Below are 16257 nucleotides of genomic sequence, written 5' to 3' on the forward strand. Positions count from 1 at the left end.
TCACGCACCGCTCTGAACCGCAACTCTCCTGAGTTTCCTTTACCTTTCCTATTACAAGAGACACTCTGTTGGGGGGAGGGGAGAGCAAACATGTGTGGTGATAAGCACAGCCCATGCACAGTTCAGCAATACATGAACCGTGAAATTCCAGATGTTCAAGCTGGTTTTAGAAAAGGCAGAGGAACCAGAGATCAAATTGCCAACATCCACTGGATCATCAAAAAGGCAAGAGAGTTCCAGAAAAACATCTATTTCTGCTTTATTGACTATGCCAAAGCCTTTGACTGTGTGGATCACAATAAACTGTGGAAAATTCTGAAAGAGATGGGTGTACCAGATCACCTGACCTGCCTCTTGAGAAACCTGTATGCACGTAAGGAAGCAACAGTTAGAACTGGACATGGAACAACAGACTGGTTCCAAATAGGAAAAGGAGTACGTCAAGCCTGTATATTGTCATCCTGCTTGTTTAACTTATATGCAGAGTGCATCATGAGAAACGCTGAGCTGGAAGGAGCACAAGCTGGAATCAAGATTGCCGGGAGAAATATCAGTAACCTCAGATATGCAGATGACACCACCCTTATGGCAGAAGGTGAAGAGGAACTAAAAAGCCTCTTGATGAAAGTGAAAGAGGAGAGTGAAAAAGTTGGCTTAAAGCTCAACCTTCAGAAAACTAAGATCATGGCATCTGGTCCCATCACTTCATGGCAAATAGATGGGGAAACAGTGGAAACAGTGGCCAACTTTATTTTTCTGGGCTCCAAAATCACTGCAGGTGGTGACTGCAGCCATGAAATTAAAAGACACTTACTCCTTCGAAGGAAAGTTATGACCAACCTAGGCAGCATATTGAAAAGCAGAGACATTACTTTGTCAACAAAGGTCCATCTAGTCAAGGCTATGGTTTTTCCAGTCATCATGTATGGATGTGAGAGTTGGACTATAAAGAAAGCTGAGTGGGGAAGAATTGATGCTTTTGAACTGTGGTGTTGGAGAAGACTCTTGAGAGTCCCTTGGACTGCAAGGAGATCCAACCAGTCCATCCTAAAGGAGATCAGTCCTGGGTGTTCATTGGAAGGACTGATGTTGAAGCTGAAACTCCAATACTTTGGCCACCTGATGCGAAGAGCTGACTCATTGGAAAAGACCCTGATGCTGGGAAAGATTGAGGGCAGGAGGAGAAGGGTACGACAGAGGATGAGATGGTTGGATGGCATCACCGACTCAATGAACATGAGTTTGGGTAGACTCTGGGAGTTGGTGATGGACAGGGAGGCCTGGCGTGCTGCGGTTCATGGCATCGCAAAGAGTCAGACACAACTGAGCGACTGAACTGAACTGAACTGAATGCACAGTTCAGACCTTGGCAGTGCACTGACCAGCTGTGAGGCCTCCTGCAGGGTGTTCATGGCACAATCTTTCATCTGTGAATAGGGAATCATTATAGAATCTACTTCACAGGCTTGTTTTTGAGATGAAATGAAATAATCTGTGTAGTGCATTTAGGAGATGCCTGGTACATAGGAATTCCTCAGTGTTAGCCATGATAATAATTCTTATTATTAATCTCTAGCGTAACGAGGAAATAATATATTGCAAACATGGGTTTCTATTCTCTCATCTATCTCAACTTGACCAACTGGGAGAAGCTACCTTCAGATTGCCACATGGTGTATCAGTAAAGCCTATTACCAAGAATTTTTGTTAAGACCTTCAGTTTAAAATATGTATATATTGTCATTGTCAGGTGGGCAGAAACAGCGAATTGCAATTGCCCGTGCTCTGCTTAAGGTAAGCCTGAAGCCACTTGGCTGGGGGTTTTTGGCATTGTTCTTAACTAGGGACCTTGTAATTAGTAATGTACAATTTTTCTCATTCTTTCTTTTTGGAGGAGTTGGGTAGGTATACTGTTGACAGCTCTGGTGAAAGATGAGTTGGGAATTCCACTGACTGTGTTCAAATTTAACAAATATTTCTTGGGTATTAGGAGCTCAGTACAGTGCTGGAATTATCAGAGGGAGAAAAGTTTAATACACAGATCTTCCATCAAGTAGCATACTGAGTAGTAAAGAAAAAAGAATGTCTATATATGTATAACTGAGTCACTTTGCTGTACAGCAGAGGTTTGCACAACATTGTGAATCAACTATACTTCAATTAAAAAATTATAAAATTAAAGAAGCATACAATATCTAACTGGTGAAACAGTAATTATATCAAAATACCAAAACAGTACAAGTATACTTACTTGTATAGTATTTAATAACCTGCTCAACTGAATGGTGGGCTTCCCTGGTGGCTCAGTGGTAAAGAATCTGCCTGCCAGCGCAAAAGACGCAAGAGATGCAGGTTCAATCCCTGGGTCGGAAAGATCCCCTGGAGGAGGAAATGGTAACCCACTCCAGTATTCTTGTCTGGAGAATCACATGGACAGAGGAGCCTGGTGGGCTACAGTCCATAGGGTCACAAAGGACACGACTGAGAATGAGCACAGCAAACTGAATGGTACAGACTTGAAATATACAAGACTCCTAAGAGGAAACGGAAAAGCTGAAATTCATAGGCATTGTATATTTTAGGAAATGATGGCCTTCTCCTTTGTTAGATAAGTACTCTCCTCAGATTTAAAGGTGATTAAAAAAAAAAAAACAGCTTTGCTTACGCATGATTTGCATATCATAAAACTGAGCAGTTTTAAATGTGCTTTTCAGTGACTTTTAGTAAGTTTACAGAGTTGTGCAACCATCATAATCCAGTTTTAGAACATTTCCATCACCTTGATACACCTGAGCAACCTTTCTGCATTCCCAGCCCCACCTGCCACTAATCTACTTTCACTTGGTCTAATTTTTCTGGACATTTTTGGTAAATGAAATCAGACGGTGGTCTTCTGCTTCTAGCCTCCTTTCCTAGTATAGGTTCTCAGATTCCTCCATGTTGTAGCCATATCACTACTTTATTCCTTTCCAGTCCTTCGTATGGACAAACCACAATTTGTCTATCACTCATAGGTTAATGAACACTTGAGTTATTTTTGATTTAGGGCTGTTAGAAGTAGCACTGCTCTGAATGGTGTACAAGTTTTTGTGTGGTTATGTTTTCATTTCTTGTGGATATATTCCTAGGCAAGGCTAGAATTTATCTGTTATATACATTGGCTGACTCTTCTTTCTTTTCAGTTTTGTGTGTACTGCTCCCAACTGAACTCCAAGAGGACCCTGAGAGTTAGACTATCTGACTCACTTTAGAGCCCCATCTAATACTTTTAGTTGTTTTACCTGTAGAATAAAGCTACACTATAAACATCCGGTTCATTGATCACTGTGATAATGGTTTAAAGTCATCTCTAACTCTTCCATTTATGAGCTCATCTCAAGCACATATGAACTGTTTTTCATCCTTTGTAGATGCTTTATTGTGGTAGAATTCACAGGCTATATAGTTCACCCATGCGCAGCATATAGTTCAGTGTTCATGTATTCAGAGTTGTGCATCCATCACTGTAGTCAATTTTAGAATCTTTTCTTCATCGCCAAAATACCATTCACACATACCCACTCACCTTATTTCCCCATTTGCCCCAATCCCAGGTGACCACACATCTGCCCCTACAGATGTGCCTGTTCTGGACATTTCCTGTAAATGGAATCATAGACTTTTATGTCCAGCTCCTTTCATTAGGGTGTTTTCAGGGGTCATCCATGTTGTATCATGTATCAATACTTTATTTCTTTTTATTTCTGAGAGTTCTTTTTTCTAATAAAATTATATCTTTATTATCTTTTTAATGTTTTTCCTTCTTCAGAATCCCAAAATTCTTCTCCTAGATGAAGCAACCAGGTAAGGATATCTTAATGTGTAATTATATTAAACCAAATTCTTTCTTTATCACAAACTTACTCTTCTATATTTCAAGTGACGTGGCTGAGAACACCTTACACTTTAAAGGGATGGGATATGAATTAATCATGACACTTGGGAGGCAGGGAACAGGATGAATTGTGAGTTGAGGGTTCAAGGTCCCATTCAGACCTTTGTGATCAATCCCTCATCACTTATCAGCAGATATGAAAAATCCTTTTTAACGTACATGGCAGTTCTCTGGAGATCAAGGGTTCAGAGCTTCTTTTTTTGATAGTAACTTTATAAAATTTGGATAGTTGACCCAGGGAGCTGCAATTTTGATCATAGTAAAAATCAGCTGCTTATGAGGGGATCATGTATGTGTACCAGGAAACACATGCATGAACAGTGTCCATGGCACTGACGCCTTTGCATTCCTGTGGGTTCTTCTATTTAGTGCACTGGATGCTGAGAATGAGCACCTCGTACAGCAAGCTCTAGACCGACTGATGGAAGGAAGGACAGTGTTCATCATTGCCCACCGTCTGTCCACGATTAAGAACGCCAACATGGTAGCTGTCCTTGACCGGGGGAGAATCATCGAATGTGGGAAACATGAAGAGCTGCTTTTGAAACCAGATGGGATGTACAGGAAATTAATGAACAAACAGAGTTTTATTTCAGCATAAAGAAGCAATTACTGGTAAATTTAATATGAGAGGTTTTAAAGCAAAGCTGCACTGCAAGGGAAAAAAAAACTCAGACTGTCTGAAATCTGTAAATCAGACTTCAAGTTATTTGAAATCTGCCTATTTTTTCCAAAGTTTGTAAAATAGTTTTGAGATGGATCTATTCTGAAGACCTTTTTATTCAGAATTTTAATAATTATAACTTTCTAAATGGTCTAGAGGACTGAAGTTATTTTCAGGTTTTCTATTGTCTTAGAATATTTTGACTAATAGAGCATGGCGCCTCATTTTCTTTTATCTGCTGTTATAGATTGAAGCTATTGTCAAACAACAACTTTTAAAAGGGAATTATAAATAAAAAGCCTAATTATTTTAGGCCAGTTCACCAATCACTGTGTAATCTCTTGGTAGTACTCTACCTACTTTGGGTCTCATCTTTCCAGGTAGCATGATAGACGGTGAAAAATCTAACCCTTTATTTTATCCTGCTAATCTCATAAAGCAAACTATATACATATTGTTCAGTTGCTAAGTCGTTTCCGACTCTTTGCAGCCCCATGAACTTCAGCATGCCAGGCTTGCCTGTCTTTCACCATCTCCTGGACTTTGCTCAAACTCACGTCCATTGAGTCAGTGATGCCATGCAACCATCTCATCCTCTGTCACCCCCTTCTCCTCTTGCCCTCTATCTTTCCCAGCATCAGGGTGTTTTCCAATGAGTTGGCTCTTCGCATCAGGTGACCAAAGTATTGGAGCTTCAGCTTCAGCACTAGTCCTTCCAATGAATATTCAAGGTTGATTTCCTTTAGGAAATATATATATACAGAAATAGGTAATGTCACATGGCAAGGAGGGGTCATTTATATTCCCTGTCTCCTCTGTCTTCAAAGGGATGAAAGTATAGGAATATGTGTTCCTTTGGGCTGAGACTGTGTTTGCATGTGTGCAGTTTTCTGCATTTTTGGCACTTGAGAGCCTGATGAATTTTAAAAAGGGAAGAAGCCCCATCCTTTGAATATGAGAACTTCTGTTTTCATTATTTATGAATTTGGGAAGTGAGGCATGAACTGCTAGGTATTATCAAAAAAGGTGTAATTTTACACTTAGGTTGTCTGTAGGCATGTATCTTGAAAATTATCTTTTAAGAGTTTATAATTCCTAGTCAAATTTTACAGTGTTTTTTCAGTTAAATGGTTTTGAAATTTCATTCAATGAGGCTAAATTCCAAAATTATTAATATAGCTGTAATTTCAACCTTAGAACATTTTTAGGAAGCTTATAGATTCTACAGAATGTCAAGAAACCTTAAGAGCTTGTCACCCTCTGAAAGGAGGATATAATTAACCATCTTTCTTTTATTTGTTGTTATAGTTAAAGCTAAACTTCTCAAAAATTCCTCAAGCAATGTTCTGAGCATTGCTTTGGATTTGTTGTATTCATATCAACACTAGTAAGTTGCCGTTCCCTCAAGAAAAAGTACTTTTTCTATAATGATAATGTCAGAACCTAAGAAGTAACAATGTTGATATGACTAAAAAGGAAGTTTTCTCAGGTCCTAAGTATTGTGATTAGCTTCCTGATTATACTGGAAGAAACCACTATTTCATGATAAGCATGGAGTATTACATTTTATTCTACATAAGCTCATTAATGAATTCAGTGAATAAATGAACTCTGTTCTTTGAATTTAAACAGTACATCTGTGACAATCATTTTTAACAAGCTTTACTCATATTCTTCATGGTTTACTACTATGGTGTTGTTCTCAAAAAGCAGACCAAACACAATTACAGGGTTGGATCTGAAGGAAATCTCCTTGTGCCATAGAAGTATTTACAAAATTGAATGTGATCATTATATTTTATTTTCTAATACAAGATATTCCCTTTTATATCATGGATTAAAATTTATAATGAACTTTATCTGTGTTTGTCATTTCTTGTAAAACTTTTTACTACATTCAGTTTCTTACTAGAATTTATAGATTCAAGACTAAAAAAACATTATAAACATAGGAAAGTGAGAGTAATTATAAGTTCCATTCCTTTCCTCCTAATCTTTTTTAAAATTTTTACTTATTTTTGGCTGTGCTGGGTTTTCGTTGCTGTGCATGGGCTTTCTGTAGTTGCAGCTAGCTGGGGGCTACTCTCTACTTTGGGTTTGGGACTTCTCAAGGGCTGACCCTGTGGGCTCAGTAGTTGTGGTACCTGGGCTTTGTTGCCCCTTGGCATGTGGGATCTTCCCAGACCAGAGATCGAAAGTGTCCCATGCATTCGCAGGCAGATTCTTATCCACTGCACCGCCAGAGAAGTCCCTAATCTAAGATTCTTAATGTCCTCACTTGTTATTTATAAACATTGTTTAGTTGCCTCAGCACATTAAGGGAGCATCTCCTGCCACGTGTCAGACAAGGAACTGTGCTGTAGAACTGGTGGTAGATGAGTGTCTGCCCTCTAGAAGCTTCCAGTGTAGAAGGAGCCATCAGATATATAAAAAAATTAACTACAAGAAAACAGTTACAACACCTCTGTGACATTTAGCTAACATAGAGTTTGGTGCCACTCTTTGTTTCCAGATTGCACATGTTACCACATTGGTTACTTGGACAACCCTATAATTTAATACCTATCCCTATTCACAGATGAGGATGGCAGCACAGGCAGGTTGTGCATTGATGCAGCCAGCCTTGATGCTGCATACAGGAAGATGCCAGAAAAATGGGCAGGGCTGGCACAGGGGCCGTCACCACCACATGGGAAACAGTTTCATTGCGTGTTCATGGGGAGCCACTGAAGGACATGTAACTCATGTAGGCAATATAAAGATAAGCAGAAAGAAAGCTTAAATTATGTAAAACCTCCATGTGAAGATAAAATATCATATTAATGAACCAAATGCTTTGTTGTCCGCTCATCCAGGCTCCTCTCTGTGCAATGTCTCTAGCCTTGAGCCTTGCTGGTTCCCAAGAAATACTCACAAATTAAACTGTTATAGGCTATGCCCTGTATCTGGACCTTTATAAAGTAGGGCTCCACTTAGGAACTCCATTTAAGCTCAATTTTTCCATAAAAGTGCCAAAGCTGTAAGAAAATAAACAAATGTAAATGTCACAAAACATTAAGTATATTAGTGAAAGAAGTTTGTGGAAACTGCATTGTAAATGTTTGGGGGTGTTTTTCTATGTTTTTACATCTGAAGCATCGTCGAGCTTAGCTGGTGATCTCCATTCAACTCATTCAATAAACATTCATGGAGCATCTTCTGCTTTGTTGGGTTCTGCGCTAGTGGTGGTTGGGCCTTCCTCATCAAGTTGGTACTGGTGGTCTACAGCTGCGACCTGTTACCTGTTTTGTATGGCCCGCGAAGCTAACGAGTTTTAAATGGTTTTTAAAAGTTCATAACACTTGAAAGTTACATGAAATTCAAATTTCAGTGTTCATAAGTTGTTTTATTGGGACACAGCCATACCTACTTGGCAACAGGCTGCAAGCCAGGGACTCTTCCTCTCTGTCCCTTGACAGAAAGACTTTGCAGCCCCCAAAACTGGTGATAACACCACATGTTCTTCACTGCTTGAAGGATGTTTAAACTATGCTGAAATTTAGAGTTATTTCAAAAAATTCCCTTGCCACTAGATGAGACTAAAGGGAAGCTTTGGAAATGATTGCGTGCGTGCATGCTCAGTTGTGTCCGACTCTTTGTGACCCTATGGACTGTAGCCTGCCAGCCTTCTCTGTCCGTGGGATTCTCCAGGCAAGAATACTGGGATGGGTTGCCATGTCCTCCTCCAGGGGATTTTCCCCACCCAGTGATCAAACCCATGGCTCCTGTGTCTCCTGCATTGCTGGCGATTTTTTACCACTGAGCCATGGATAATATCCATGATAAGTTCGTCACTGTGCCCCTGCCTTCCCATTTGAAGAGGATCATAATTACTGTGTTGCTGAAAATAGAATTCTAACAATCCTACCACATCTACAGGAAATAATCCTGGCTGCTTTCCTATTGATGACTGCAATAATGAGTTCTACATCAATCAGTTTGGTCCTCACTGAAAGAGCTGCATTTTAGGAAGCTGGATAGAGGGAGGCACATGTAGGTTAAGCATCTCATACACACACACATACGGCACTTGTGAGGGATTTTTCTTTTTATTTTAATAAAACAAAAATGGACTTACATTGGACATATTAATTTTTAACCAACCTGTTTTTAAATTTGATGACAATATTTTCCTACATTTTTAAGTATTTATTACACACATCCACATGTGTTTTTAACCCTATAGCATTCTATAGTGTTAGTATATTATAAATCGTTAGATTTATCTTTCTATATTCTCTGCTGTCATAAACAAAGCTGCCTATATATCTTTGTTATGATTTTTTTTTTCAAATTTCTAGAAGTGCACACTATTTGATTTTGCGGGTCTTTTGACATCTTCAAATGTAGTGATATTTCTATCCTCTAGTTCTCAGAAGTGGGCACTATTAGCAACTTAACAGAGACTCAAAAAGGTGACACAGATAGTAGAGAGAAAAGGTGGAGATTTGAAACAAGTCTCATTTAATTCCAGAGTCTAGACATTCTCTCAATTACTGTTGTTTTCCTTGTTTAGTCGCTAAATCATATCCAACTCTTTTGTGACCCCTGGACTGTAGCCAGCCAGGCTCATCTGTCCATGGGATTTCCCAGGCTGGAGTGGGTTGCCATTTCCTTCTCCAGGCGATCTTCCCAACCCAGGGATCAAACCAGAGTCTCCGCTGCATTGACAGGTGGGTGGATTCTTTACCACTGGGCAACCAGGGAAGCCCTCTTAATTACCACACAGTAGTTACCAAAGTGTCCTAAGACAAAAAAAAAAAAAAAAAAAATCCCAAGGCAGACGTCTCCATAACACTGGGAATGCAAATATTAGAAATGCAGATTCTCAGCCCTCAGCCCAATGAGTCAGACACCGAGGTGGGGCTCAGCTGTCCAACTTAACCAGCCCTCCAGGTGGTGCTTAGGCTGGAGAGGGCTTTGCACTACACTATTCTTCCTTCTGGACTCCTAAAGTGGCTACACTAGATAAAATGAGGTGAAAAGATAAACAGGGAAATGGCAGCACTAGGGAGGGATAAACAAGTACCTGGCTGGCTGCCCCAAGGTATATGTGCTGCACATCTTCTGTTCTACTCTCCTTCTCCACTATTTCCTCCAGGAGGTGGGCCCTCCCACCAAGAGGACTGTCCTAGTGTTCTCCTCCTTCACATTCTGGCCTCCTCTCACTGAGGTCAGGGCACTTCCATTCCCAGCTGTTCCCTCCTTCTGGGTGGCCTTGAGTTGGTTGCGTCTCCTGATCCACAGCCATGGCCTGGTGACCCCTTCTTTTCTTGGCCCATTTGTTCTTAGGAGCCTCAAGGCTCTATACAATCTCCAACAATCCTTTATTAAACTCTCTATCCAACTTGAGAGTGATATCTGTTTCCTTTAGGATCTTGTTTGATAGTCTACAAGGCCCTTCCTGGGCCCTCATTTCTCCAGATTCCTCCACTTTTAGTCACCTGTCATTGGTTGGTTTGTCTAAAGACCCTGGAGTATACCAGGCTCTTTGCTGCTTCCGGTCCTTTGCCAAAGGATCCACTGCTTCAAATACTTCCTCTTTTTTTTTTGGCCTGGCTGAGGGCACGTCTCGGCAGAGATGTCCTTTTCTCTCAGAGGCCTTTGTAGATCTTCCTCCAAAGTCAGATACCCAATCACTCTCAGACACCCTCCTCTTTTCTTTCATTGTACACATATCAACTCATGGTTGTGTAAATAAATTTGTGTTCATTTGTACAGGACCTATCTTTCTCATTGGCCTGTGATCTCCACGAGGGCAGGGCCCATGTCTGCTTTGTTTACAGTTAGAAAACTTAGCACTTAGCATACAGGCTGGCACATGGAAGGTAGTCAATAAATCCAGAATGAATGAATGACTGTCTATTCACCATCCTCCAACAGTCATACATCTGGACTCCATGTCAAGTCACACAGTATGGGACGATGCAAAACGCTGGGCTTACTGAAATTATCGTTCAATATGCACCTCAGCTAGCTGGGGGTCAGTATCCTGTGTTTTCATAGCCTGAGTTTCCTCAGGGCTCACCAGCTCACGTGGTGGTGGCAATCACTGATGACTATGACATCCTTTGTTTACTTATATGGCAAGCAATATTCCACTTATCAGCTGTAGTGTGCAAGGACAGTGTTGAAGACCATCCAGAGGTGAGAAGACCCAAAAGAAGGCAAAAGGCTAAAAAAGAAGGAAGTGTGAGCACTTTAACCAGGGCAAAGGCAATGCAGATGTAGTTTCTACTAGAGATGCTCAGGAGTACAGTGTCCCAGGTGTTACTGTGAGGCAAGCGTGAAGGAGGAATCTAGGATAGAGCTCTTCTTTTTGCACTGGCCAACTAACCAATTTTATCCAACGGGCCAGAGATGGTAGTGAAACAGGAGTCCTAAAGAAAACCTGAATTCAGCTTTTAATGAGTAGATTGTGAGGCATGCGCAGGACATCCAGGTGAAAGCGGTCCACTAGGGCTGTCAGAAGCCTATGGTTTTTGATCAGGACCTGCTAGAGATACAGACTTGTTATGTCACTAGCATGAATGAGAAATGACAAACCTAGGGAATAACATCTATGACACTGAATGTGAAACCAGTGTCAGCTTTACAGTTTTCCTCTCTTATTTTGGACCAGGGAATGAAGTCTTTTCATTTCCCAAGAGGTTCACGAAGGACCAGCGTGCCGGGACTTTGCGTTTCAGCTGCTGGAGGGGCAGCCCCACCCGCCAGACCGGAGAAGAGCCCGAGCTTTTCCAGTTTCACTTCCCTGGAAACGCTGGACTCTATACCCTCCGCTGTCCCGCTCGACGGCCTCTCGCCTCAGGTTCCCTCTCAACTTTGAAGATCCGCAGCTTCCACCACGCCCCAAGGCTTGGCGTTCTCCTTTACATCATCAAAGCGAGCCCCACTCCGGTTTCTCCTGCCGGCCCGACCAAGCCTCGATACTCAGCGCTGCACCTCATGTCACCACAGCGCACCCTACCTCCCAACGTTTCCTGAGGTCTCGACCACGCCCTGAGGCGCGCTCAGAGTTTGGACGTCATCACAGCGCACCACACAGGCTGGCGCTGCTCTGACGTCTTAATCGCGCGCCCTCCCGCCCATCAGGCCTTCGAGCTCCGCGCGCTGGCTGCGCTTCAGCCGCACGGCTGGAACGTGTGCTGTTGCCTCTCTTTTCGGTCATGTTCCCGGCAGTCTCCTCTCCGCGGACCCCGGGTACGGGGACTCGAAGAGGCCCGCTGGGCGTAGTCGGGCCCGGCTCCACGCCCCGGGCGACCAGCAGGAAGGGTCTGACTCTGGGGTCTTCCGTCAGCTCCCCCGTGCTCTTCTCTCCGGCCAGCCGTCGTAGCTCCCTGAGCTCGCGGTGAGTGGTCATCCTGGGTTGGGTTCTGCGACTCACAGGCTCACGGGCCTCCAGAAGCCACGGAACCAGGGACGGCGAGGGACGCCAGAATGTTGGGAAAATAGACATCCGTCACCCTTGCACCCTTGCGTGTGATTATTTCAGCCTCTCTTTGATTAATTCATCAATTGAGTCTTTGCTTCACACACTTTGCATGGATTTACCTTTGTGTAGAGGTGAAATAAGCTCCGGGAGTTGGTGATGGACAGGGAAGCCTGGCGTGCTGCAGTCCATGGGGTCGCAAAGAGTCAGATACGACTGAGCGACCGAACCGAACTGAACTGAGAGGTGGAGAGGGGGCTTCCCATGTGGCTCAGTGGTAAAGAACCTGCCTGCCAAGCAGGAGACGCGAGTTCGATCCCTGAGTCAGGAAGATCCCCTGGCGAAGGAAATGGCAACCCACTCCAGTTTTCTTGCTTGGAAAATTCCATGGACCGAGGAGCCTGGGGGTGCTGCAGTCCATGGGGTTGCAGAGTCCAGCACGACTTAGCAACTAAAAACATCAACAGAGGTGTTGAATTAGAATCGGTGGTCACCTGCCTTGTTCTTATTACCCCTGTGAACTAGTGTAGGTCACACATGATCTCTTCATCTGCGAAATGGCAGTAATGAACCTAATCTGAGCCTGCCAAAGGAGTCAAAATGAAATGCCACGATGCAGATGTACAGTGATGGCGGCAATGAAGGCCTCAAACCCTGTAGAATCATTATATTTGCCTAACATACTAACTCCCCGTTAACATCTGCTGACTGATAATTAAAGGGATTTTAGCTACGGAAGTTAACTCTGCAGCTAAATTAATAGGGAAAAGCCTTTCCATAAGCAATGAAATAAGAATAGTTATGTTACCAAATAAAAGTGTGGCACACCAGTGCACATCACTGGTGAGACCATGCTCTGCATCTCCTCTTTCATAGTTAATCTAGAAAAGAAGCACATATGTTTCTTGAGTGGTTCCCTATGAATTCGTCTATCAAAAATGAATTTGCCTCTGTAAGAAAATGGTAATCTTGAGTCTTGAACTTATCATTTAAAATTTATGTATAGAAAATTGCAATATTTTAAAGGAGAAACGATTTTTAAAGAATACCTTGTATTCCTTGACTTTTGCAATTTGTAAAGTGCTCTTCAAATGGTGATCTTGTGATTGTTTTCTACTCCTTTTGACAAAAGTCAGTGAATAAAAGTCACACTTTGTTTTCATCTTTTTAATTTCTTCTTAACTTTTGGTGATCAACTCAAAGAAAAACCTTTGTTATATTCAGTCAGAAATAATGCTGTCAACCACTCTGTATGTGCACTCATTTAATGATAAGACAATCCTATGATAAGAGAATAACTTTTATATTGATATATTTATACTTTTTCTGAACGCTAAGAAGAAGGTGAGAAGGAAATATAATCTCTACCGCTGTATCTGTTATTGAAGAAGAGGTAACAGCAGATACTCATGACCCTACTTAATTTCTTGATTTTGATTGTATATCTGGTAAAATCTTATATTTCTAGATTTGATTAGAGCTTAAAGATAATGTAACCCAATGTTTGTAAAACTTTTTTGACCACAGAGTATGATAAACTACTCTATATTCTATTTTGTTTTTAAAAAATGTTGATTGAAATCCTCAAAATGACCTATAATTTGAAAAATACTGATCTAGTCCAACCTTCTTATTTCAGTTAAGGAAGCAGAATTATAAAGAGTTTAAGTGACTAGATCATGCATCTAATTACTGAAACATGAGAATCAAAGCCAGATTCTGTTAGATTTTTTTTTTTTAATGAAAAATACATTTACACAGTATACATGAGCCAGAGTTTTTCACTATTAAGCTTCATCTTGTTTATCAAAGATTTTCTCTTCATTGTGAAAATATATACATAGCATTATAATGAATAATGGGAAAATATTAAGTTATGAGTAAAATAATACATTTTTATTATAATATTATAATATATAATTTATTATAATAATACATTGGTCTCATTTCTTTAGAGGAACACCTACGCGAATATTCCCACACCACTCCATAACTGAGTCTGTGAACTATGATGTGAAAACATTTGGAACTTCTCTTCCTGTTAAAGTCATGGAAGCCTTAACATTGGCTGAAGGTGGGTGTCATTTTTCATTTGTCTCTATTAGCAATTCAAATGAAGCCTAGGTCTGGTGTGAAGATGGAAATTTGTGTTTTCTGTGGTCAGCTGGTAAAGAATCCATCTGCAATACAGGAGACCCTGTGTTGGGAATATCTGCTGGAAAATACTCCAGTATTCTTGGGCTTCTCTTGTGGCTTTGCTGGTAAAGAATCTGCCTGCAATGCAGGAGACGTGGGTTCAATCCCTGGGTTGGGAAGATTCCCTGGAGAAATGAACGGCTACCCACTCCGGTATTTTGGCCTGGAGAATTCCATGCACTGTATAGTCTATGGGGTCACAAAGATTCAGACATGACTGAGCAACTTTCACTTTACTTCACTGGTGTACCTTCACTTCCTTGGGGAGAAATAGGTGACTTATTTGGTTTTTCATTGTGTTTGAGAAATATAACAAATTTGGGAAGCAGAATGTGCTCATTTTAGCACAATCAAAATAAGTATTTATGGTTGTACATACCATATGTGCAAAACTCAGTCCAATTTCAAAAGTTGTTTGAGTATATGAAGTTTAGCTTTTTTAAAAAATCCGAAAACTACTGCCTCACATTATTGGGTTTAATAATGCAATAGAATGAAGTCTTACCTCCATTTTGGATCTGTGTAGTACCCCAGAGGCTGTATGCATAATTTTTTTTTACCTTTCAGGCTCACTTTTATTTTCCTTTTTCCTTGTCACATAAGAACTTTTCCACCCACCAATTTTCTTATAGCTATAAAGTCATTTGATGTTGGCCAGGTACCATTTTATCCCCTAAAACTTTGGTGGCATCAAAACCTGACAGTTAACCAGTGTTAAATCTATAAAATATTTATATAGCACAGCACTTTAAGAATTAGATGCTTGGCAATTAAACCACATAAAAATTGGACAAGACCCTTGTCCTACATGTTCAGAATCAGGTGTTCACAGCCCCTATCTGGTGCAGTCCCTATGTGGTGATTGTACATGATTCAAAAGGCAGCAGAGGCAATAGGCAAGTTACTTGAAGGACATGGAATGCTATGATCCGGAAGAACATTATGTTGTCACTCCAGTGTCATGTACCACTCCACCTTTCTCCAAGGTGGTAGCAATGATTCTGGAATGGCAGGTCTGGCTGATACAGAATAAAGACGACAACACAACATTTACCCTGTGGAGGTATCCTAACTCCTACTGTGCATGTATGGTGATCTTGCATGCAACTCTTCTTAAAAACTTGTCATGATCATTCTGGGTTTTTAGGTTGGGTGATCCATCAATCTTGCACTCAACTGTTAACTTCTTTTATGTCATCCTTATTACCAAAGATCAACTGGAGATAGCTCACCTAGTGGCTGTAGATAGCTCCCATGCAGTTTTTTCCTGTAACATGAAAAATATTTTAAATCTTATCTTTCCACTGGGAAGATAAGTTGATAGGACTGCTCAGCTTTCATTCTTTGCAATATATTCTATCCTTGGTTCTCATTGAGGCTTTAATCCAATCATTCTGGTCATTTTCACAAGAATACAAAGGCTTCCTGTGTTGTAGCCAAGCTTGGCATCATCCACAGCTCTGCATGCTTCAAGTAAGGCAAAAGGAAACTGACCTGCAGTATAATCTGGACCTTTCTGCTCAGAAAAGTTTCCTGTTACATTCTGTGAGATTCTGTTCTAAGCCATGTGGCTTTAGAAATTTCTTAAGGTCATCAGTATACCTTTTATAGGACTCTAGATTAGACATGCTTAATGAAAAATCCAATACCATCACTAGTTTTGGAAAAACCATTTAAGTCCTGAACTTGGAATCTGGTCATGATATTTTGGAACCTCATTGTTCAGAGTCTAAAGTATAGCCCACATTGTGAATGGAAAGAGTGCAGCCAGGAACCTATAAAAGAGTAGGTGGAAGAGCACAATCAAACCCCAGCTCTTGGCAATGCTGCCAAGGAACTCTCTGGTGGTCAGGTTGTAGATGAAGAGCTTCCACTTGACCAGGCCCTGTTTGAAGGACTTCTTGTCTTTCTTTGTCATGGTGTGTGCTGACCGCTGGGGAGTGGCAGCACGGAGGTAGAAGGGGCGAGAAGGGCGGAGGCTTGTCCTGGTTT

The 16257-nt window shown here is 41.2% G+C and overlaps 2 protein-coding genes and 1 pseudogene across 6 annotated transcripts in view; 2 read left to right on the forward strand and 1 right to left on the reverse strand.

The window, feature by feature from the left end:
* The window catches only part of ABCB10 (ATP binding cassette subfamily B member 10), a 31693-nt gene extending 26769 nt beyond the window's left edge, over positions 1 to 4924 (forward strand). For all 5 annotated transcript variants that reach the window (XM_081570305.1, XM_081570306.1, XM_081570307.1 and 2 more), the window contains 3 exons: positions 1751 to 1794; positions 3809 to 3843; positions 4304 to 4924. In XM_081570305.1, the coding sequence (XP_081426431.1) occupies positions 1751 to 1794; positions 3809 to 3843; positions 4304 to 4535 (311 nt within the window). In that variant the 3' untranslated portion in view covers positions 4536 to 4924. The remainder of the gene's footprint in view (positions 1 to 1750; positions 1795 to 3808; positions 3844 to 4303) is intronic.
* A 6806-nt stretch (positions 4925 to 11730) lies between these two features.
* NUP133 (nucleoporin 133) overlaps positions 11731 to 16257 on the forward strand; it is a 67659-nt gene continuing 63132 nt past the window's right edge. Inside the window, exons 1-2 of the mRNA XM_081570304.1 lie at positions 11731 to 11988; positions 14025 to 14143. Of these exons, the coding sequence (XP_081426430.1) occupies positions 11807 to 11988; positions 14025 to 14143 (301 nt within the window). The 5' untranslated portion in view covers positions 11731 to 11806. The remainder of the gene's footprint in view (positions 11989 to 14024; positions 14144 to 16257) is intronic.
* Positions 15341 to 16183, reverse strand: LOC145538332 (sodium/potassium-transporting ATPase subunit beta-3 pseudogene; annotated as a pseudogene).

The sequence above is a fragment of the Giraffa tippelskirchi genome, chromosome 2 (genome assembly GCF_054371585.1).
Source record: "Giraffa tippelskirchi isolate mGirTip1 chromosome 2, T2T-mGirTip1v1.2.pri, whole genome shotgun sequence".
In the NCBI taxonomy this organism is placed as follows: Eukaryota; Metazoa; Chordata; class Mammalia; order Artiodactyla; family Giraffidae; genus Giraffa; species Giraffa tippelskirchi.